The sequence below is a fragment of the Octodon degus genome, unplaced genomic scaffold (genome assembly GCF_000260255.1).
Source record: "Octodon degus isolate 3935 unplaced genomic scaffold, OctDeg1.0 scaffold00010, whole genome shotgun sequence".
Lineage (NCBI taxonomy): Eukaryota > Metazoa > Chordata > Mammalia > Rodentia > Octodontidae > Octodon > Octodon degus.
In genome coordinates this window covers 20,889,485-20,912,289 of record NW_004524586.1, presented here as the reverse complement: position 1 = coordinate 20,912,289, position 22,805 = coordinate 20,889,485, and the positions used below count along the sequence as shown (strand labels likewise).

General features: G+C 49.6%; 3 protein-coding genes across 4 annotated transcripts in view; all 3 read left to right on the top strand.

Moving 5' to 3' along the window:
• Positions 1 to 738: 738 nt before the first annotated feature.
• Positions 739 to 2,530, top strand: Hmx3 (H6 family homeobox 3). The gene is made up of 2 exons (XM_004625599.1): positions 739 to 1,226; positions 1,828 to 2,530. Exons 1-2 carry the CDS (start codon positions 827 to 829, stop codon positions 2,499 to 2,501), a joined length of 1,074 nt encoding a protein of 357 aa, XP_004625656.1. The 5' UTR covers positions 739 to 826; the 3' UTR covers positions 2,502 to 2,530.
• A 4,183-nt stretch (positions 2,531 to 6,713) lies between these two features.
• On the top strand, positions 6,714 to 14,655 carry Hmx2 (H6 family homeobox 2). The gene is made up of 3 exons (XM_004625598.2): positions 6,714 to 6,825; positions 12,456 to 12,724; positions 13,587 to 14,655. The coding sequence occupies exons 2-3, from the start codon at positions 12,457 to 12,459 to the stop codon at positions 14,138 to 14,140; spliced, it is 822 nt and encodes a 273-aa protein (XP_004625655.1). The 5' UTR covers positions 6,714 to 6,825; position 12,456; the 3' UTR covers positions 14,141 to 14,655.
• A 3,492-nt stretch (positions 14,656 to 18,147) lies between these two features.
• The window catches only part of Bub3 (BUB3, mitotic checkpoint protein), a 13,535-nt gene continuing 8,877 nt past the window's right edge, over positions 18,148 to 22,805 (top strand). For both annotated transcript variants that reach the window (XM_004625597.2, XM_004625596.2), the window contains exons 1-4: positions 18,148 to 18,376; positions 18,802 to 18,996; positions 19,517 to 19,586; positions 21,873 to 22,024. In XM_004625597.2, coding sequence (XP_004625654.1) covers positions 18,802 to 18,996; positions 19,517 to 19,586; positions 21,873 to 22,024 — 417 coding nt within the window. In that variant the 5' untranslated portion in view covers positions 18,148 to 18,376. The remainder of the gene's footprint in view (positions 18,377 to 18,801; positions 18,997 to 19,516; positions 19,587 to 21,872; positions 22,025 to 22,805) is intronic.

Genomic DNA, 22,805 nt, shown 5'->3' with positions numbered 1-22,805 from the left:
GGCAGCTGCAGGCGCGAATAACCCCAAAGTGACCCGGGCGGGCCTAGTCCGCCCATCCCTCCTCCCGCAGGGTTAGAGGCGGGAAGCTGGTCTCTGAGCCGCAGAGCGGAGAAGGAAGCTCGGGCTCTGGGCTCGCGGTGTCAGTATGCTCCGGCCGGCCGGGGGCGCCGCTGGCTCCGGATGCCGCGCTCGTCTCCAGCGCTTGTAGGAGCGCTCCGAGTGCCTCTTTAGCGAGAGCCAATATCCTTTTGTGCTAATAGGTTTGTCCTCATTTGCTGCCTAATTGGACTATATAAAGCCAATAACAGGCGGGCTCTTATAGCCCGAAGCCAAAGCGCCAAAATCTGAGGAAAGTGAGGAGGGGGGTGGTAGCGGAGGCGGCTGCCGGGCCCAGGCTCGGCTGCGCCTTCGTCTGTCTAATCCCATTTGCCATTGTACGCGCCCAATCGCCGTATACTCCCCGCATTTAACTTGGATGACATTTTGATTTCATCATTAGCATCCGGCGCCGGATTGACGCAGCCCCAAGCCGGGGACTGCTCTTGCTGCCTCCTCCCCGGGAGCATAGCCGCCGCCGAGCCGCCTCGCTCCCTCCGAGCAGCGGCCAGGTCGCTCCCCGCCCCCCGGGACCCCTCCCCCATGCCAGCCCGCCCCGGCCGGGTCCTCACCCCGCCCTCCCGCGGCTCGGTTTGCGCCCGGGGCGGCCCCCGACTTTGCGCCCCGTAGTTGAGTCCCGTTTATGTTCTGATTTCCGGCCGTTCGCCTGCTCCCCCGGCCGCCTGCCCGTCCCACTCGCTCCCTCCCGGGACTCGGAGGAGAGGGGACCATGCCGGAGCCCGGGCCGGAAGCTTCGGGCACCGCGAGCACTCAGCCCCCGGCGCCGCCGCCGCCCCTGCCTCCTGCGCCCAAGGAGTCCCCATTTTCCATCAAGAACCTGCTCAACGGAGACCACCACCGGCCGCCCCCAAAGCCTCAACCGCCCCCTCGGACTCTCTTCGCGCCCGCCTCGGCAGCCGCTGCCGCCGCCGCCGCTGCCGCCGCAGCCAAGGGGGCCCTGGAGGGCGCCGCGGGCTTCGCGCTCTCGCAGGTGGGCGACCTGGCTTTCCCCCGCTTTGAGATCCCAACGCAGAGGTTTGCCCTGCCTGCGCACTACCTGGAGCGCTCCCCGGCCTGGTGGTACCCCTACACCCTGACCCCCGCCGGCGGCCACCTCCCGCGACCTGAAGGTACCGACCTCTCTTTGAACTTTCATTCTCTTCTCCTCCGCGCGCCCGTCCCGTCCCCGCCCGGCGCTGTTTCCACCACAGATCTGGGACCCCCTCTCCCGCAAACCCGATGCTTGGCTATCTTCCTCCGGCCCCTGGCCTGCATCTCCTGCCGGCGCGCTCACTCGCGCTGTCCGGGAATCCAATCCCACTTGGTGAGAAAATAGGCGGAGTTGGAGTCCCGGGCGCGTCGCTTCCCGGGGAAAGTGGCCTCGGGCATGAAGGGGGTGGCTTCCGACAGCTGGGGCTGGGAACATTGCCTAGGAGGGGTGGACTCCGGTGGACCCAGGCGAAGGGTGAATCTTCTCTCCCGGCCTTGGCAGAGGAGCTTAGGGAAGGGAAGGTGCGGTCGCGCTACTATGGTCTCTTTGAAGGTCCTCTGGAGGAGGGGATACCGGGACTCGGCGCCCCTACCCCAGACTAGCCGGGGCGGGAGAGGCCCTTGAGAGTGTTCGGGGGCTAGGGCCTGGAGGCCGGTACGGATGGAGCGTGCTGCCTCCAGGGCCTGGGCCTCGCTCAAGGCTGAGTCTGTGTGTGCGTCCGTCTGTCTGTGTCTCCCCAGCCTCCGAGAAGGCCCTTCTACGAGACTCCTCCCCCGCCTCAGGCACTGACCGTGACTCTCCGGAGCCCCTGCTCAAGGCTGACCCTGACCACAAGGAGCTGGACTCCAAGAGCCCGGACGAGATCATTCTGGAGGAGAGTGACTCGGAGGAAGGCAAGAAGGAGGGCGAGGCGGCGCCGGGTGCGGCCGGAGCGAGCGTTGGGGCGGTGTCCGCCACGCCGAGCTACGAGGACTGGAAGAAGGGCGCTGAGAGTCCGGAGAAGAAGCCCGCGTGTCGCAAGAAGAAGACGCGCACCGTCTTTTCGCGCAGTCAGGTCTTCCAGCTCGAGTCCACCTTCGACATGAAGCGCTACCTGAGCAGCTCCGAGCGCGCCGGCCTGGCCGCCTCACTGCACCTCACGGAGACGCAGGTCAAGATCTGGTTCCAGAATCGCCGCAACAAGTGGAAGCGGCAGCTGGCGGCGGAGCTGGAGGCCGCCAACCTGAGCCACGCTGCAGCGCAGCGCATCGTGCGCGTACCCATCCTCTACCACGAGAACTCGGCCGCTGAGGGCGCGGCGGCCGCTGCTGCAGGGGCCCCGGTGCCGGTCAGCCAGCCGCTGCTCACCTTCCCGCACCCCGTCTACTACTCGCACCCTGTGGTCTCGTCCGTGCCGCTGCTAAGGCCGGTCTGAGGTCCGAGAGAGGGGAGGTGGAGGGAGTGCCCGGGCACCTTCCCGGATCCCCGAGGAGACTGGGCCAGACTGGGCCGGGCGAGGGTGTGGAAACGTCCGGCGGCTTTGGGAACCGGGGCTTCGCGCACTGCCTGTCCCTCCCCTATCGGTAGCATTTTGTAAGTATTTGCAATGCATTTTCGTGCAATTCATCCCTAATGAATTTGAGGCGCTTCTCCTCTTATTTCAGATTTTGGTACTAATTAAGAGAAAGCAGGAAAATGATAACATTTCCAGGTCAAATATTTTGGCTGAAAGCTTTTGTGAAATGTGCAGCCCTATCCCTAAATTTGCATTGCGCTGTGACTATTTGGTTTTCTTTTTATAGAAGGAAAGTAAGCGCAAAACCCGAATCCCTTTAGTTTATTCACTTTCTGTAGAATGTCCACAATCTAGAGGGAAAGAATTCATAGGGTAGTACTATTTCTGGATTTCAGGGTGTGGTTCTTCATTCCCACCCCTAGCCAGTTACCTCTCCGGTTTTCAGAATCCGAGCAACCTCTCTTAGGAACCCTGTTTTTGGCTTCCTTTCTCTCCAGAAAAAGTCTGGCAATTAACCCCTTCATCTCTCTCACTTTGTGATCAAAGAATTCCCAAAATGTTTAAAGGGAAGTTAAACAGCCAAAAACCAGGACTCTGAAAATGCAAACAATTACTCTGTCGGGTTTGAGCGGTCTTATTTATTGGTAGCATTTATTTGGGGAATTTCACTTACCAGTAAATTATTAATAGTACTATTACTTTGTTTCCTGTTTTTGAGAGGATGGTTTCAACATTTTTAACTATATCTTTTATCTTCTTCCCTACGTTTTAATTCTGCAGTATCTATTTTTTTTTGATCTGTGCAATATTGTACAAAATTTCCTGAGAGCCCTGCTCCTTCCTCCAGGAGGGAAGTAGACTTTTTCGCAGTGTAATCACAGTCATTTGTGTAGAATGAGAAAATTAAACAGAGGAAAAGGGGGAAGGATGAAAACAAGGATAGGTAGCAATGCTCAAAGGAGGTAGGCATACTGGAGCGCTTTAAGTGAAGGACAATCAATTTAGGAGAATTTTAATTTATTTGATAAATGTACAGATTTCTTGTAAAATCCACCCTCAAGTCTGCGGGGCTTCCCGCTCTGCCACCCAGTCTGTTTTCTTTCTGTCTGCTACACCTGTTGGTCTGCAGTAGTTTGTTTCCTCTAATCTCTCTTTCCTCTGCCAGGATCAGTCCCTTTTTAAGAAAAAAGAGAAAAAAAAACTTCACAAAATATTGTTAATGTTGTTGTGAAATTTAATTAATTAAAAAGAAAAAACGAAGCTTTTCCTGTTGCCAGAGTCTGTAACTTTGGGTAATTTTTCCCAGAGCAGGTGTCTCCAAGACTTTTTGGTCTGGTTCTCCGGCTGCCTCTGTGCCTAAGTCTGACCTAGATAACCACCCCTGTAATTCAGCAGGCAGCAGAGACAGAGGCTGCTTTGTTTGTGTGGAGGGCCACTCTCTCCCCTGTATCTTCCAAGGTTTGAAACACCCTGACAGCAGGGAAGACCGAAAGGCGGAAGTAAAGACTTAGCAGCACCTAGTTTTCCAAGATTGAGCGAAGCAACAGCCACTTTAGAGTTCTATTTCTGAGCATATAGCAGCAGCCTTGCATTGCGTTCTGTTCCTAAGATGTGGTTCTTTCAAGAGCAGCAGTTCCCAGGCAGGGTGTCATTAAGATACCTAGCTAAGAGAGTGGTGGTTCCAGTTGCCCCTAGAGGTGTTAGAGGAAAGAAGCGAGTAAATTGAGTTTAGCTGGAGCAGGAGACTGAGCATACCCTCTGGGAAAGGCCTGGTGAAGAGAGAGCAGCCTAGAAAAAGCCAGCAGGCTCTTAGGACAGGGACTATTTCTAATACGGGAGGCTTTAGCGGTACTTAAGGGAATTGCTCCTGCCCTGGCTGCTGAAGCCTGGGCACTGTCCTGATACCTTAGGTGCTAGGGAACAGAAGCCACCTGGCTGCATCTGTGGCAGCAGAGAGGACCCAGTCCCTCTCCAGTTAGAATATCTCTGTCCACCGATGCCCAGTACCTTGAGGGAAGCCTTTCTGGGTCCCCACATCCAGGCCAATGCCCAGAAGCACGACGCTGGTTGCTGCCACGCGCTGCCAGGCGCCCAGCCACCGCTGTCTTGTTGCATAGTGCTGCGACCTGGAAGAGCTGGTCCACCCTCGGAAGCAAGTGTTCAAGCTCGGAGGCCAACCCAGCTTGTCGCCAGCCTTCAAGCTGGGGATGTGCGCACATCACCCTTGCAGTGCGCTTTGAAGCTTGCGAGCCAAAAGGGGGAGACAAGGAAAGCGAAGGCCCTGAAGCTTCCGGAGCGAAAGCACACCGCCAGCAGCGACCGCTGGAGAGCGCCTTTCAGCGCTCCGGTCTGTAGTGCGTCGCCAGTCGCCTCAAATTCAGTGGACACAATTGATTCCACTGTGGCCGAAACGTTGTCGGGTATCACTTTCTGTTGATGGAAAACTGCCCCCAAATAAACCAGCATGCTAATTCACTGCAAAATTTTCACCTGGGTTCCAGTGAAGATAGATCTCCCTTTATTTCCCTCTGGTTTGGGATAAAAATGAGGGCATGTGTCGTAAATGAAAAATAAACAGAAATTCAGGGTCAAAATATGTTGTTCCTTGTGTTACCTGCAAACATAGTGATGCCTTCTACTGTTGGCAATACTAACTGCCCGACAGGCCAGTAACAGCTCATTAAAAACAATGTTGCAATAGCAAACACGTCCTTAGATTTTACAGCCAGAGCATGATGTTATCAAATGCCAAGAAAACACTTCTTTATTTGTTTGGATTCTAGAAAATGTTTCTTGACTGACCCAGTCTTTACAAAATCAAGAAATAACTGGTTCTCTACAACTACAGGTTATGCTTTGCCCTGCTCCATGCTACCTTTCTTTCCCTCCTATTAGGGCGCTTCCCTACACTGGGCTGTTTGTCTTTGCCCAGGGCCAAGATGCTGCCCGAGGGGAGGAGGTGATACAGCCTGGGGACCAGCTGTGTGAACCTAAGAACCTGCCCAAGTAGGAAACCTCCCTTCCTTCTTGCTGATCTGGGTCCTTATAGTTCTTGCACTGCAAGACTGGAGCTGGGTGCAGGGATGAGGACTACAAAAGCCTCTCTGTGTAGGAAGCATCCTAGGCTGCACTACAAGTTTTTCTGTCAGGAAAGACCAAGAAACCATTTGATGGGACTGTCATATCTGGAGAACTGGCTGGTAGGACTTTATTGCCTCACCTAGACAGGTCTCCTGGAGCCACTCACAAAAAAGGGGGTACCTAAAATTTTCCCTGAACATTCCATAGGAAAAGCCAGAGCAATTTTGGGGGAACACTGTGTGGACACCCCATTTTGTTCTTTTACTCTTCCTTCAGATTGTAGAAGTCTCTCTCTCTCTCTCTCTCTCTCTCTCTCTCTCTCTCTCTCCTCTACCTTCAGATCTTTCAAGATCTGTACCTCAGTTAATCTTTGTCAATGCAAATGATTTAGGCTACACATCTAAATCCTTTCTACGTTGCCCGCATATAAACAACATAGGATCTGTTTATGCTTGACATAAACATTCATCGATGCGTGCACTCACTTTATACTTCTAGACAGACATGTGTTGGTGGGATTCTAGCACTGACACCCACATAAGAATTTAGCATCACTGCGATGGCTAAAGCACAGATGTAGCCACATACTCTGTACCTGGATAACTGGTTTTCTCCACTGGCCCCAGGGAAAGGCAAACTGGACAAAATCCTGGAAATCTATCAGCAGGGAGTCCAGTGGCCTCCCACACTGCAGCAAAAGCCTGAAAATCTCAGGACAAGTTTGCCTCCATTGCCTCCTCCCAAGTCACTTGGTCAAACTAGCTGACCTAACTCTCACCCACCACCACTCTGATACTCCTAAGAGCCAAGACCTCCTTCCATGCTCTCCTCATGGTGTCAGGCTTTGCTGCTCTGAGCATTTTTGAGCACCTCAGAATGCCTCCAGGCCCTGGGAGACCAAGGAGCTAGTGCTTGAACTGTTTCTGTTGGCAACACAGATGTATTTCTTTTATTTGGTAGTAAATAGTAGGTGTGTGTACATCAAACAGCAGCAAGACAGATATAAACTGCCCCCCTGCCAGTGGTGCTCATTCTGAGTGGAGACACCCCCTGGGTAGATTCCTGTAGGCCAGAGCTAGAGGTCACACCAGAGAACCACAGATCACCCACTTCTCCTTGCCTGAGTTTGGAAGTGGGATTGGGAGAAAGAGGAGGCAAAAAGGTCAGTGTGATTTGCTTACCTAGCTGTGTGCTGGGTAAGAAAGATGGGGGTGTGGGTAGGAGGCATGGGACCCCTAGGACTTCAGTCTGGGGTCTTCAAGCACTTTGGTGAGGCCTAGTGATGTTGGTCCTCCTTGCCCAGGACCACTCATGGATGCTTTCACCCCTGTTTTCATGGGACACCTGAACTCCCCTGGAGAGCTCTGTGGGGCCTGAAACTTTGCTGGGCAAAGCTTTATTTCCCATAAGACTTCATTTTGCCTTTCTCTCCAGACTTTCAATGTCTTATGGCCCAGCAACCTGGCCCAGGGCCTCCTCCCTTTAGCAGTCAAAACAGATTCCACAGAGTAGCTAAGAAAAGCCCCCTCTACTGGGCCTAATATGAAGGAGTCAGAGAACAAGAACTGTGGAGACTCAGAGAAATTCCCCATACATCCAGGAAGACCAAGGGAAATCCCTTCCCAACACAAGTGATTTTGAAGGAGCCACATTTAATACTCCTGCTCTTAGCTTCTTGCCCACTTTCTGACTTGTGCAAACCTTTCCTGACTGTAAGCTTTAAGGGATACATTGTATTTGGGTGAATGTCTCTGGATATGTGCATGCTTGTGTGTGCAAGTGTGCACATCTTAGTGTGTAGAGCAGATAGAACAGAACTTTTGACCTGCAAACAGTTGGGCGCTGGGTTGGAAGGTACTGAACAGTGGAAAAGATGACTAGGATGGGTGTACACTGCTGCATACCAGCTCTGTTCGATGCCTTCTATGGTGATCTTGGATTGAACTTTAGGCTGCACTTCTGGTACAGAAGTAGCAAGAAAAGAAGATGGGGGGTGGGGAGCGACAAGTGGGAAATCCAGTGGGACAATGGCACAACTCTAGCTCTCTCTGGGACCTGGTTATTCAACTGTGAATCCTCTCTACCCTTCCACCCCCAGAATGCCAAAGGATATGTTAGCACACTGGGCCATTTTTGAATCTGGAGCTGAGGGATAGCCAGAGGCTGCAGAGTATCTCATTGGAAATTTTCCAGCGGGTTCCCATTGGCTGTATTCATCCAGGTGCTTTCCTTGCCTGATACTCTACATTAGGTGCCCTGGGGCAAAACTGCCCAAAGTCTCCAAAGGGATCCCTGGGGGTTTCTGGCACTGCAGAGGAAAAGGAGCCTGGAAAAGGCGTCGCTCTCCAGCACAGGGTGGCTCCAGAGTGCCAAAGAGAGCAAGACGCACCCGTCACTGAGGCAGAAGTAGTGAGGTGGAGTCACCTGGTGTGCCTCACCCGGCGCTGATGTCTTAAAGAAAAATAAAGGATCCTCATCTCTCCTGAGCTCTTTTGCTGCCCTTGCCCCCCTTGGTGATGGAGTGCACGCATCAGATTTTCATCAAAGTTCTATTAAGTGAAACATAGGTTGCAGGGCACCCTTTGATTGAAACAGTTTAAATTTTAATTGTGTTTTTAATTTGACATATAGTTGCAGAAAGGAATGACACTGCGTCGCCAAGGGGCGGTCGATTTTCTTAATTTCTCCCAGAGGAATTGATGAGTCTATCAGACCACTAGATTGGAAACCCATTAAAGCTCTCTGGTTAGGCTGTTAATTGGAACTTGATGGATGTGGGCGGGGGGTGTTGGGACTCGCCTATGCTGATCCAATCTTCATGACTTTCTGTTTTCCAATAAATTACACAATTCATTTTCCAGCCGCAGATTACATAAATTGTACACCTCTGGGGCTCTCTTTTTCAAATAGGGAGGCCTTTTCCCCAAAAGCCTATTGCGAGATGTCATTTGCACCAAAGAAGGAACAGCAGAGGCCCTTGAATGAAAATCGAAACATAATCAACGTTTATACTTAGAAAATTTATTGAGATCATTTTCTCTGGTATTTCCTTATTTTAAAGTTTGGACGCGCCATATATCATAATCCACTCGTGTGAAGGGGGGCAGACTGTGTTTAATATTTATCGAAGCTTGATTCCAAGATCAAACTTGTTTATGACTTCATCTGTCATTTCGGAGGGAGCCTTCTTCCACTATTACCCAGCTCAGCCAGCCTATTTCCCAACTGCCGCAGAACAGAGAGGATCAATTTTTATTAGGCTCCTCGGCAAGTTTGCTCTGGGCCGCTTTAATATTGAGCAGCAGCATAATCTCGGGACCTAAACTTTAAGCGTTCTTCCAGTCTTGGAAAGTTTATCATTCCTTGGAACTCAGTTATGCCTAATTCCTAGGAAGGGGGTGATCCTGAAGAAAGAGATAGGCAATCCTTCAGAAGTAGGGAGGGAGGAGCTATCCTGAGTCCAGAAGGATGGGTTGTTGCCGGGTTAAAGCACTGACACGCTTGAAGGCACAGAGATCAGGTGGGGGGGAGGAGGAGAAGGGGGAGTTGCAGCTACGTTGGCCCAGGATAGGGAGTTTGGCCTTTTGCGCTCCTAGTAAAGTCTCTGGATGCCTGGATGCTGGACAGGGGTAGCAGATAGCAGACCTACTATCTTGACCCTTACAGCTCCTGCGGGATGATTGCTGTCGGTATTCAAGGACTAAGGGTGACCAACCAGTCCAGGGGAACCCAGCAGAGCTCCAAGCTGTGGGGAAATAGAGCGGGGAGTCTGCCAAATTTTCCACTGCGTCTTCCTCCCCAAGCCTCTCTGTGTGTGTGCGTGTGCGTGCCTGTGCATGTTTGCTGAATGAATGCGTGTTATGCAAGTACGTGCTCACAGATTAAAAGGTGAGATGTGTTGAGGATGGAGGAGGTACCTGTGAGTGGCCCAGATGTTTAGAGCCAGTAAGGGGACGGGGCAGGCGGAACTAGCCTTAGGAGGGGTAGGAGTGGCCTCGCAAGCTTTCCTATTTTTCTGGTTTAGTCCTCAAGCCCAGCTCCCCGGTCTCTGGGGAATTACTGGCCTGGGAGCTGCATCTCTAAGACTAACATCAGCTGTTCCGTCGCCTCGGACGGTCTCTGCCCTGATGTAGAACTGCTCTTTGGGCTCTTCACACCTTCTTCCAACACTGTCTGTAGTCTCCCCTGCAGCAATTCTCCAAGCTCAAGGCCAAAGCCTGCTTCTCCCCTCTAACCGCTGCCAAGGGTGCAGTACTGTCAGCGAAACAACTCTGAGCATGTTTTACCTCCCCTGCTTGGGTTGGTCAAACCACCCCAGCCTCAGTTACTCCTTCTGTACAGTGGGGTGTGTCAGAGAGGAATCTGCCTCACGTTTGCTGCGAGGACTAAAGTGACACAGAGTGAGGAGCTTCCTGTTCGTTCCTGGCACCAAGCATTGGGGAGCTTAGAAAGGTTTAACCAACTCCTGCCCCCCACACGTGCTTAATCCCGGCTGGTAGCTCCCGGCTCCGCTCCGCAAGTTGGACGACCACTTCTCTCTGGAGGCTGGGTTGGCTCGGAGTGCCTAACAGAGGCCAGCTGTTAGCGAGAGAGTTGGGTATTTCTTTCCTAGAATCTCCTTCTACTCTCCAAAAGCGAGAGAGCGCGCCAGAGGGGCTGCAACAAGGCCCGGGAGTCTGCGCCGCAGCCGCGCAGAGGAGGACGCACAAATTGTATTTCAGCGCCGGGTCCTTCCGGGTTAATGAGCTGACACCATGATTAAAGCTGACCATTTGTAATGTGTCTCAACCCCGACGCCGAGCCCTGAAGAGGTTAATGCGGTGACGGAGGCCGGCACCTGCCCCTCGCCAGCCTCCCGGGCAGCGCGACGCACAGCCTCCGGCCCCCACCCCCTCGCCTGCTCCTTGTCCCGGCTGCGCTGCGGACTCCTAATCAATTAGCCCATTAAAGAGACCTTCGAGGAGTTAAGTAGGCAGGGTTCTGCAACGGGCAGGGCCGCAGTCGGTAACTCACCGAGGCTAATGATATTATAAGCGCTTTACTCAATAACCCCGGAGCTGTGCGGGCGAGGAAGGAACTGCACCGTCATGGCGCAGCGTCTGGACATTTATGGGGCTGATCCCGCAGTCTCTTTATCTTTGGCTACCTTTGGCTTGCACTGTAGTGTCTGGCCTCCCGGAACCTCTTGGTTGAGCAGTGTGAGGACTCATTCCAGAGTTGGGGATGCTTGGGCCCTTGAAGCCTTGCTCACCCGTTTCCATATAGCTTGTGTAGACGACTGTAGCCTCAGACCCTTTTTGCCCGCTTGCATCCGCATGATTCTAGATCAGATAATAGCTGGTGTAAAAAAGGAGTGAAAGCCAGGGCTTACAGAAGCGGCGAGATGACAGGGAACCAAGGTCTATTCACCCACCCTCCCCATCTCCCAGTTCCTGGCTGGGTCCTGGGAACTTGGACCACACAACAGCCTCTGTGAGTTCGGCATCCATCACCTCCCTCAGTTTTAGGAAGGAGAAAACCAAAGCTCATAAAGGCTAGGTATCGTGTGTGTCCTAGCCACTCAGCTAGGATTTGAATGAACTCTGCCCAATTCTAAAGCCGTGTTGCTATAACCACCTCCTTCTTGAGGTGAGGTGTTCGGTTTGTTTTGTAATTCAGAAATCTCTAATTTATAAAAATAAAAACGAAAACTCAGGAGTTGTGAGGCGATCCGCAGGCTATTTAGTAAAGGGCTAGGAAGTCACTGTTTAACGCTGCTAATGCTTCCTAATATTCTGGTGCTTTTCCATCCCTACCTGAGGTAGTTTTCAAAACCGAGAAGATGCTAACGAGTTCATTTCACCGGAAGGCAGGCAAGCTTTAATTAAGACCAGACTTGTTCAAGTTAACGCGCAACGTAATAAATAGGTGGTGTTGGGACTTGAACTGGGTTCTCTGGATTCGAGATTTTGGGCTTTCCCATCCCTAAAGTCCTATGGCCCATTAGTCCCTGATACGGGTGGGTTCACAGGCGGGGAAGGGCCGAAGTTGTCTGTTCCTGGGGCTCCCAGTCACATTCAAGGTAAAAGCATCAGTTTGAGATCCCTGGTTTTAACTCACTGTATATCGGTGGGAGCTGTTGCGGGGCGGGAGTGACAGCTCTGCCTTTGCCAGGGAGGAGAGGGATGGAGGTCTTGGAAGGGTCCCTCTCACAGTCTCTCAGAGGCGGAAGATCCTTCGCCCGTGCAGGTGAAGAGTTCGGATCCCCGTACTTTTTCAGTCTCTTGAGAGACCGGGTTCCGAGTCGCGCGGCAGAGAGTAAGAACTCAGGTTGGAATTTACGCTGCTTTTGGCTCTGGACGCCTCGGGACAGAACTAATGCTCATCGGGTTCTCTGCGTGCTTTGGGGGCTTGATCGCGCTGCTAGCCTGGCCAGGGCTTTTTGAAATTTTCCGGGGCCACTCCGCGGCGCTGCGATTGGCCGCACTCGGGTAACCTCTATGCAAATGAGGCCGCGCCGCCTCTGCGCCGCGGGAGACCCAGAGAGCTGGCGTGCTAGGAAGGGGCATTCGCACCCGGGTTGGGTGGGTGCACCAAGCCCGGCGGGCAGGGACCACAGCCGTCCCACGCGTGTGACCCACGCGGAAGGGACGCTTCGCCAGCCTCGCTGCCCCCCTCCCTCTGGCTGCGCTCCCTGCCCCTCCCCCCTGCCCGCCTGGCTGCCTGCCTGCCTGCCTGCCTGCCTGCACCACCTTCCACCCAGATCGGCTCTAAAGGGAGTTCTTGGTTTCCTCCGATTTCTTATGAACCCAGGATGGGCAGCAAGGAAGATGTGGGAAAGGGGTGTCCAGCGGCCGGTGGTGTCTCCAGCTTCACTATCCAGTCCATCCTGGGCGGGGGCCCCTCGGAAGCACCCAGGGAGCCCGTCGGCTGGCCGGCCAGGAAGCGCAGCCTGTCCGTGTCCTCGGAGGAGGAGGAGCCGGACGACGGCTGGAAGGCGCCGGCCTGCTACTGCCCAGACTCGCAAGGTCCCAAGGAGCCGGGCCCCAAGCATCATCCCCCCATCCCTTTTCCTTGTCTGGGTAAGGATCGCACATCGCCAGCCTGGCAGCGAGTGAGCGCGAGGGGAGTTAGGCTGTGGGCCCCACCGGGATTGCGGAGCCGGACCATCTTGAGCTAGACCTGTGTTCACTGGGAGTCTGGGAGAGGGGATGGGACACTGGCAATGTGGTGCCTCTTCGGCGGGCTTCGTTCGGGAGGCCAGGGGAACACACAATCTGAGCGAGACTTAGGAGTCTTTTGGAGGAATGGATTGTTAGGAAAGAACCCTAGCAGGCCAGGCTCTGGGTGCCGGTACATGTGGCTCTGCCTTCAATCATTTTGAATACGGGATACTTTCTGGACACAAAATCTGTCTGTCCCGTGTGAGTGCTGTCTCTGCTGCAATCTCTTTGCGTTTTTGCCTTCCTCTTTCTGTCTCTGTCACCCCCTGGGAATGATTAGCATTCTAAGATGATTGACAATTGTATGTTTTAGAGATGGTTCCCCTTTACAACATTTGATGAAGGAGGACCCGGCTTATTTGTCCTTAGCATGATTTACAAATAAATGGCCTGTGAAATGATGCCACCCTACAAAGCTGGAAAAGCACTTATTACAAGGCATAATCTCCTTTTAAATGATCTTAATGTTTTCTCTCCAGACCTCCTCCCCTACTGCCACCTATCCGGCCACGAGGGTGGGGGCACAGAGACCCTCAAATCAGCTGGGCTCCTCTTATGATGCTTTTAAAGACCTTTGGGTGGCAGCAAGAGGGAGAAGAGGAAGGGGTCGTTAAAATGGGGCCGAGGTTGCAGGCGTCTGCCAACCCCCTAGTCCTGGAAGAAGCTGGGGGTCTCCACAACTCTTTAACTCCAAGGCCTTCCTTTCTGTTCTCATTCTCAGGTACCTCGAAGGGCAGCGGAGGGGCTGGGCCCGCAGGCTCCGACCGTACGCCTTTTCTCTCCCCTTCGCACTCGGACTTTAAGGAGGAAAAAGAGAGGCTCTTGACCGCAGGCTCGCCCTCGCCAGGGCCTGAGCGGCCGAGGGACGGCGGCGCGGAGCGGCAGGCGGGAGCGGCCAAGAAGAAGACGCGCACCGTCTTCTCGCGCAGCCAGGTGTACCAGCTCGAGTCCACCTTCGACATGAAGCGCTATCTGAGCAGCTCGGAGCGCGCCTGCCTCGCCTCCAGCCTGCAGCTCACCGAGACCCAGGTCAAGACTTGGTTCCAGAACCGCCGCAACAAGTGGAAGCGGCAACTCTCGGCGGAGCTGGAGGCGGCCAACATGGCGCACGCGTCGGCACAGACTCTGGTGGGCATGCCGCTGGTGTTCCGGGACAGTTCGCTGCTGCGTGTGCCGGTGCCACGCTCCCTCGCTTTCCCTGCACCGCTCTACTACCCCAGCAGCAACCTCTCCGCCTTACCGCTCTACAACCTATACAACAAGCTCGACTACTGACTTGACCGCTGGCTGCGAGTCGCCTGCAGCCACCTGCTCTTGCAGGGCTCCAAAGCAAAAGGGCGTGTTTCCAGAAATATTAAGAAATACACCATGTGTATTCATTATCTCTTATTTATGGGCTCTGCCCTACTTCTTTGTTTCGTTCGGGTATTTATTGGCATTCCGCAAGCCAGGTCGCCTGCTTTCCACCAAACCAATGCGTTTTGAAAACCTTTTTTGGAGGGGGCTACTCTTGGGTCATAGCGGGAAAGGCAATTGACCAGATGGCTTTGGTTATTGGGGGGAAAAATTAGAAAACACCAACAAAAACAGATATACTTCTTACTCATATACAAACCTGGATATATGTACACCCACTCACACTTGGCCAAACCAAACCTTCTGGGGCTTCGGACGTTGATCCAATCACCTCTTTTCGTTTCCTTCATCCCGAGGATGGGTAGGGGCGAAATGGGGATAGTTCCGATCTGTAAATATTTTAAAAGAAAAAAAAATAAAACATTTTAAACATCGTTGCTAAGGAGGGAATGATTGTCCACATAATAAGGCTCAGGAGGCTTTCGTGCTTTTTCTGCGGCAGAACTGTGGGTTGCACCACGTGGAGGGTGGGGCCTGGGTCAAGGGTTAGTCAGAAGGTTAGTGCACCTCTGACAGCACTCGGGCTGTGCACTGCCCAATCCCCACCTGCAGTCCCCCCAATCTTTCACCGGCTGGGGCACAGTCAGGGTGGATCTGGTTCCAGATCTTGCGCCCGGAAACACAAGGGCAGGGAGGCTGGTTATGCTGCTGCAGAAGCTGTTGCTTTCGGGGAATGAGCCTGACCAGGGGGCGAAGAGCATCTTCCTCGCACTGCAAGGCCTCGGGCTTGGCCGAAAGTAGGGTAGCCCCGGACTTAGCCCCAACTATGTCGCGCGCCTCTGCTCCTCCGATGTGCGGCAGGCGGCGGCGCTGCCAGTCAGCTGGTAAAGCGTCCAGTTGTGGCTTTGAGCTGGGAGCGCCTAGCGTACAGTCAGGCACAGTTGCACATCCTGCGCCTAGCGGGAGCTGAAAGCAGAAAGGCACGCAGGGGTCCGAGGTCGGAAAGAAGGCTTGGGAGGCAAAGGTGCTTCCCCACATTCTTTGGTTGTTAATACAGTAGTTTGCATTGTACTTGGCTAAATGTCTCGAGGACAGGCCAGCACACAGCCGCTCTTTCTGTATTCAACAGTGATGCGCGGCGGCCAAGGCATCCAGGGACTTCGGTGTCCAGATACCGCCACTGCCTTGGGGATAAGAAGACGCTGCACGGAGAGATTAGCTGGGCGTTGGAGTCCTACAAACTGCAGCTTCTCTGTCCCATGACGTCGCACCCACCTGTTCCTTGCAAAATGTAGGAATTGGAAATACGAAGGAGCACCATGCAGACCTCCAGCCTCAGGCCGGTATCCTGCTAAACTGGTGCAAAAGCGCTGGGAGTCTGCAGTGCAGAGGTCAGCGCTCAACCTCTAGAAGGGAAACATCTGGGTGAGAGACTCGTCTCTTTAAGCCAAAAGGCATCAAACATCTCCACTTTGTGAAATATATAGATTATCTATAAACGTTTTGTGATCCACAGTATTTTGTGTTAAGCGCCTGACCAAAAAGATTCTCTGATACTGTCCAATTTTTTCTTCTTATATTAACTTTGAAAAATTACTACTATTCCAAATCAGAAGGATGTTACCCAAAGATGCCATTGTACATCGTTCAATTGCATTTATTGCATTTCAGCCAAGTTCACATTAATACTTAGTGAATCTGAGTATGTGTTGAGAACCTACACTTAAGTTTTGGGGGCTAGAGAGAGAACAATAGTGAAATGTATCAATTTTCTGATTTATTCTGCACATACATTTCATTTCATTTTCCTCAGATGACCCTCTTAAATTCTTTCCCTCCAACATTGCTATTTAACATTCCTTGCAGAAATAATCAAATCACTTGTGAGAAACTTCTCCTGTAAGAATAATCCATCCACATCATATTTGTTTGCATTATGGTTTGATGATGATTTTAATTGTATTGAGTCAAATTCAGTTTAGATGTGCTTTTGTTGTAAGAAGGAGTTTCCTCTAATAATATATGCATTTAGTGATAGAGTTTATTCTTAGATTTTAGGGAAGGACCCTTTTTCCAGTGTGTGTTAGTGTACATATCCCATCTCTTTTAGAAAAATAAATTAGAAAGTCACAAATGATCTAATAGTGTAATTAGTTTCAAAGAATTTCTCTTAGAGGTAACTGTTACACAGACCTAGCACCCCCAACTGCATTTCGATTTAAAATTTTCTAGAATCCATTGTTGCAAGATTTCCTATTTTGACCCCATCAATTCATTTGAATAATCAGCAAAATCATCAGTCTCCTTTCAGGCTCTAAACTGGATTTAAAAGATTGACGTTTCTTAAAACTCAAATCGAGTCGAGCTGCAACTGCATTCCCAGAGGGACCTGTATCATACACACACTGTATAATGAAATACACTTTTATTTTATTAGTGGGTAATTTATGCTCAGAATCTCAAAAAACTAATAGAATTATATAAACAACTGGGAGAGGGAACCAAATAAGTCACGAGATAAAATTATTTAGCTAAAGTTAGAATGGAAATAAGACACTGCATTTAAAAATGGTTGACTTGGACATCAACTTGTTGGAAGAGAAGACAAATACAAAGCACTAGTGAGAAAGAAATACAAGGACTAGTGAGAAAAAAAACCCCGAAAGATTCTTTTAGCAACAACATAATCACTGCAATAGATAGAAGGGTTGTTGCACGTCTGTTTATTGTCAAGACTCTCCAAATGTGTGAGATCAAGAACTCAAGAACTTTCTCCTATTAATACACTTTCAGAGTTAAACCCTTTAATCCCAGCATTTGTCTCCAATTTCTATAAAATAAGGCCTTTTCTTTAGAAAGGCAGTAAAAAAGAGGTTATAGTATGGATTAAATTGAAAATTTCCAGTAAGACCTTGAGGTTCAAGAGCAATTCAGTTACTGTCTATTCATTAAGAATTGTGTTTCTTTTCTTTTCTTTTCTTTTTCTTTTTTCTTTTTTCTTTCTTTTTTTTTTTTTTTGATGGAACCAGGGATTGAACTCAGGCCCTTGCACTTGCCAGGGAATCGCTTATTCTACTGAGCCATCTCCCTGGCCCCAAGAATTGTGTTTCTTTTATGGAGATAGAATCACTTGTTTACTAAAGCAACTTTCTGGATCTTTGTATTTCTGGAGGACTCAGAGTGAGAAAGTGTAGTCAACTGACCTAAAATGGAAGGAGAGGTTTGTCACTATCATGTTAGGATCCAATGATGAACTTATCTCTAAAGGAAGTAGTTTGAATTTAGCATATTGCAAAATATTTCTCAGACTGTACACCTGGACAGGACGTTCCTTCAGAGTAAAGACTGGTTTGAATAAGTGGATCTTCCTAGAACCTGTATTCAGGCCTGGCATCATGGATGCCTAGTAAATGTGGAAAGATGGGGTGGAGTGACAAAGTGGAACAGCAATAAAGATGAGTTTCTATGAGATTAGCAGAATTTAACACAATGAAAACGTGAGTCTCTCTCTCCCAGGTGAAAACCACAGGAAATTGAGAAAGAAATCAAGGCAAAATAATGTAACTGAGTAGAGCAAAAAGTTCCTTCTCTACCTCAGGTTTCGGCTTGTCTAACGAGCGTATGTACTCCCAGAAAAGAATAATTTAGCTCTATAGGAGTATTGACCCAAATGGGCTTCTTGCCTCTGAAAGGCCGAGGGCGGGAATGCCACGCGCAGAGGTGTAAGACCGTCTTTCCCGCTTATTTAGAGGACACGCGGGGCATTGGCTTTATGGAAACTACATCTCCCATCGTGCCGCGTACGGGCGTGGGCATCCGTGAGCGCGGTCTTGACGCGATGCTTCTTGGGAGTTGGAGTTTCTGCTCCTCCAGTGTGTGCGAGCTGCCTCAATTTGGAGCGTGGTGAGACCACGTGATCGGAAAACAGCGGCTTCCCTTTGAGCCGGAACAGGATGACTGCCTTGACCGCGGCCGGCAACCGACAGGACCAATCGGCTGCTTAGAGTTAGCCGTTGGCGTTTGAAACCAACCAATTACAGGCCTGCCCTGGAACTTCCTTTTCGCCTCCATCTCCTAGCGGGAGAGTGCTCCGAGGGAACCTAGGAGGCGGCCGTAGCTAGAGACTGAGGCGTTTGCTTCTCTGGGGAGACCAAGGTAGTGGGGCGAGGCGACAGGGCGCTGAGGGGGCTCTCCACAGACTTCCCGCGCTCGCAGCAGGCGGGGCCGTGCGCGCGCGGGGGAGGGCATTCGCTTTGGTCGTTTTTTTTTTTTTTCTTTTATTATTTCCTGGGCCCGCTCGGGGAGTGGGGAGGAAAACGAAGGAGTGTGGACGGGTGGGCAGCCAGACTCGGAGGTGCGCAGAGGGAGCCCGGCGCGGGCGGCGCGGGCCAGGCGGCTCGCGCTGTGCCTGCTGACTGGAGGGGCTGGGCGCGTTCAGACTGCGCAGGCGCAGACGCGGCGCCCAGGCTCTGGCCCCTGTGCCGGGTGGGGCGCCCCACCTACGCGGCCCGCGCGCGGCTGGCCCGGCCTTCCCTGGCCTCGGAGCTCTTGGGAACTCTCGCCCGGCGCGTGTTTTGCAGATGACGGGTTCTAACGAGTTCAAGTTGAACCAGCCGCCCGAGGACGGCATCTCTTCTGTGAAGTTCAGCCCCAACACCTCCCAGTTCCTGCTGCTCTCCTCCTGGGACACGTCGGTGCGCCTTTACGATGTGCCAGCCAACTCCATGCGGCTCAAGTACCAGCACACTGGCGCGGTCCTGGACTGCGCGTTCTATGTAGGTGGCCGCAGCTGACGCTCCTGCCCGCTGACAGTGTTGCGATAGAGCCAGTTGGCAGCTCAGTGTCGTTAGGACTGGGGTAGAGGCTCCTGCGAGGGGCATTATTATTTCGACGCACCTGAGCTGTTGTGGAATACTGTACTTGCCTTGAACTAGCTGTGGGTTTTGTGAATTATGTGTGTGGTGGGATTGGAGACTTGAAAGCTCAGTCTGCCCTTTGAGGGTCAGATTTCTGGAGCAATCCTGTAACCTGTCTGGACATAAGATCCTTGTATTTGAAATTTGCAGCAAGATTAATGGCAACTGTATTAAAAGTAACCTTGAAAAGGAATGTTTATTTGCTATCAGCTATAGGATTCAAAGGGATAGAGGAGACCTCTTTAAGTGCTGATTGTTTTTGTGTGCTATTTTGTATAGGTATTATAAGTGAGTATTCTGAGGATAAACTTGAGTAGGTGGCTGGAGAAACAGAAATTTTGAAATGCTCTCTGAAGCTTTGTGAAACTTTATTTTATAGGATCCAACACACGCATGGAGTGGGGGATTAGATCATCAGTTGAAAATGCATGATTTGAACACTGATCAAGGTAATATGATCATATTTTTACCAGTTTTTCTACATGTATATTGATTATGTTAAGGTATAATTATGCAGGCAGAGTAAGTGATGAATTACTTGATAACCAAGTTGAATAGGTGCAAGCAAAAGTGGTGTGAATTTCAGATTCTTTTGTTTAAATGGCACTCATTTTATTTTGATCACAAAACATTTTTTCAGTAAAGCCCATTTGATTACTGTAAGTGTTTACACCAAGTAATACTTGATCCTTACCTTATCCTTAGGAAAGTGGATCTTCTAGTGGTTTGGCTTTCATTAAGATTTTCCAAGACAGTGCTAGTGTTTTAGGATTTTATTTTTCAGAAACTAGTTTAAACTGAAGGAAAGTATGTTTTAAAAAGTATAAAATAGCTCATCATGTTTATATCAGACTTGCTTATATGTGTATCAGTAGAATATAGGTTAATTGTATTTGGAAGGAAGTGATTTCTAAGCATCTCAGAACGAAATGATTTACTCAGATTTTTATAATATTGAGGCAGAGTAGAGATTGAAATAGCAGCCCAAACACTCAGAGTTCTCTGAGTGTCATAGATATACATTAGACATAGTATATCTAAAAGAGATGGCAGGGCATAGGGAAGCAACTGTATAGAGACCAGATTGGATAGCAAAAGATTGGATGGGAAGATGGTGAAGGTTTTTTTTTTTTTTTTTTTTTTTTAGAAAAGGCTTCCAGGGGCTGGAGAGATGGCTCGGTGGTCTAAAGCACCTACTTAGAACAAGCTTAGCAAAAGCATCAGGGACTGCGGTTCAATCCCCCAGCACCACATGCCAGCCAGCCCTGCCCCCTGGTGGGCTGAGCTGGCCTCTCTCTCTCTCTCTCTCTCTCTCTCTCTCTCTCTCTCTCTCTCAAATAAATAAATAAATAAATAAAAATTAAAAAAAAAAAGAAAAGGCTTCCAGGGCCCGGGGAGGTAGCTCAGTAGAATAAGCACTTGCCTGGCAAGCACGGGGCCCTGAGTTCAATTCCTAGTACTGCAAAAGAAAAGAAAAAGCATCTAATCAGAAGAGGTTTCTGTATGAAAGTCACATAACTTTTAATTGCTTATGTTTGGTTTTGCTTGTCAGTATTTTGCCCCATGTAATAAATTAGCAGCAGGTTGAAGTCCTACTTATTTGAAAACTTGGCTAAAGCGGACTTAAAAGATTTTATAATAGACTGATTTAAGAAAATTAGTTGCTTCTCTGAAGGTCATTGCCAAACCTCAAGAGACACAGTAGTACTTTGGTTCACAAATGCTTTTCTTTGAGAATAGTTTGCCAAAATTTTGGTTTTTTTGAAAATTACATGGGGTGAAGAACATAACTGCAGCCATCTTTTTGCCCAAACACAAAAGTGGCCATTTTCCTCAGGATTTTTGAATGAATTAAGTTTGTGAACTGAGGTCCCACTGTACTTTCCTTTTTTTTTTTTTTATGTATTTTTTTAAATTTTATTTATTTATTTAGTGTGTGTGTGTGTGTATGTGTGTGGCCAGCTCAGCCCACCAGGGGGTGGGGCTGGCTGGTATGTGGTGCTGGGGGATTGAACCGCGGTCCCTGTGGTTTGCTAAGCTTGTTCTAAGTAGGTGCTTTAGACCACTGAACCATCTCACCACCCCCTAAAATGATTTTTAAAGAGGTAGTGTTCTTCAGAATCAAAACCATACACTATTTATTCTTCTGTCCTTGGAAGATTGTATGTATTGTGGCACAAAGATATTTAGTAGTTAGTTGAATGAATAAATGAAATATTGTGAAAGTTGAAATTGATAGGGAAGAAGTTATATACTGGAAACTTGACTTGGCGTGAAATACAAGTGAAAGTAATTCATAATTGTGTGACCAAATAAATTTCTTGTAAGTGTTGGTTAAATGAAAAGATGAGTGTTGTCAAGATCCAAAAGTAGAGTTTTCCACTCATCTATTCAGGTTTTGTTTGAACACCTAACATGAATTAGATAATGTACTAGATAAACGCAGAGGTACAGAGTTGTGGTAAGAAGCCTAGAGTCAGGAGGGGATGATAGTAGATCTGCTATCATTGTATTGTGATGTGAAATTCAATTTAATCTTTATATGTGCCGTGCTAATAAATAGAACTGTACAGTGTAAGGTCAATAGGGAAGTCATCTATGCCTACTTTTGTAGTCATAGATTTTTCTGGATGCTGACCAGTCATGGAGTTGGAGGAACAGAATCATTACAATTCAGGAATATTTATTTAGTAGAAGGATTAAGCTTTTGTTTCCTTTTTTCTTTTTTTCTATAGAAAACCTTGTTGGAACCCATGATGCCCCAATTAGATGTGTTGAATACTGTCCAGAAGTGAATGTGATGGTCACTGGAAGTTGGGATCAGACAGTTAAATTGTGGGATCCCAGAACTCCTTGTAATGCTGGGACCTTCTCTCAGCCTGAAAAGGTAGGATCTTAATATTTATCAGAATTATGGTCCATGCAGTCATTTGTCAAAAAGTGTGTTTGATGAATATACTGTTTCACTTAGAGATTAAAGGTTGATAGCGTCTATTTTGTAAACCCAACTATATAGAAACGCTGTAAAACAAAGGAAATTTGGGATTTGGGTCATCTTTTTCTGTCAGTCCTGAGACTCAAACTAGGGTGCGCTAGTATAGATGAACATGTTTATACACATTGTTAATGCTTCAAATCTTAGGACTGAGTGGCCGCTTACTACATTTTCACAGAAGTCATGTAGCCAAAAATTGTCAGGTTTTTTTTTTTTTGTGGAACTGGGGATTGAACTCAGACCCTTGTGCTTGCTAGGCAAGCGCTTATTCTACTGAGCCATCTCCCTGGCCCCTGTCAGTTATTTTAAAATAGATTTGATGTGATCAAATAAGAAAATAAGATGGAACATCACTCATTTCATTTGATTATTGGTGAAATTGAGTTATCTTTTCCAATTTAATGAGAAAGGTATCTTGTGTTCCTTAGCTTTTACTTTGTGCGTCTGTATGATCACAGTTGTGACTGAAAAACCAGTGAATTTAATTTAAATTAATCCTGTTTAGGTTAAAAAAAATTACTGCAGCCAGGTGTGGTGGTGCATGCCTTAATCCCATCTCACTTAGGAGGCTGAGGCAGGAAGACGGCTATGAGTTGGAATTTTGAGGTAAACTTGTGCTACGTGGGGAGTTGGAGGTCAGAATTGCTTAGACCCGGTCTCTACCTCACATCTT

What these genes read in the sequence shown, in the direction of transcription:
- Hmx2 (XM_004625598.2), top strand. Translation starts at nt 12,457, where the DNA reads ATGGGCAGCAAGGAAGATGTGGGAAAGGGGTGTCCAGCGGCCGGTGGT. An exon ending in CATCCCTTTTCCTTGTCTGG is followed by an intron (nt 12,725 to 13,586) that starts GTAAGGATCGCA and finishes TCTCATTCTCAG; the next exon opens with GTACCTCGAAGGGCAGCGGA.
- Hmx3 (XM_004625599.1), top strand. Translation starts at nt 827, where the DNA reads ATGCCGGAGCCCGGGCCGGAAGCTTCGGGCACCGCGAGCACTCAGCCC. An exon ending in CCACCTCCCGCGACCTGAAG is followed by an intron (nt 1,227 to 1,827) that starts GTACCGACCTCT and finishes GTGTCTCCCCAG; the next exon opens with CCTCCGAGAAGGCCCTTCTA.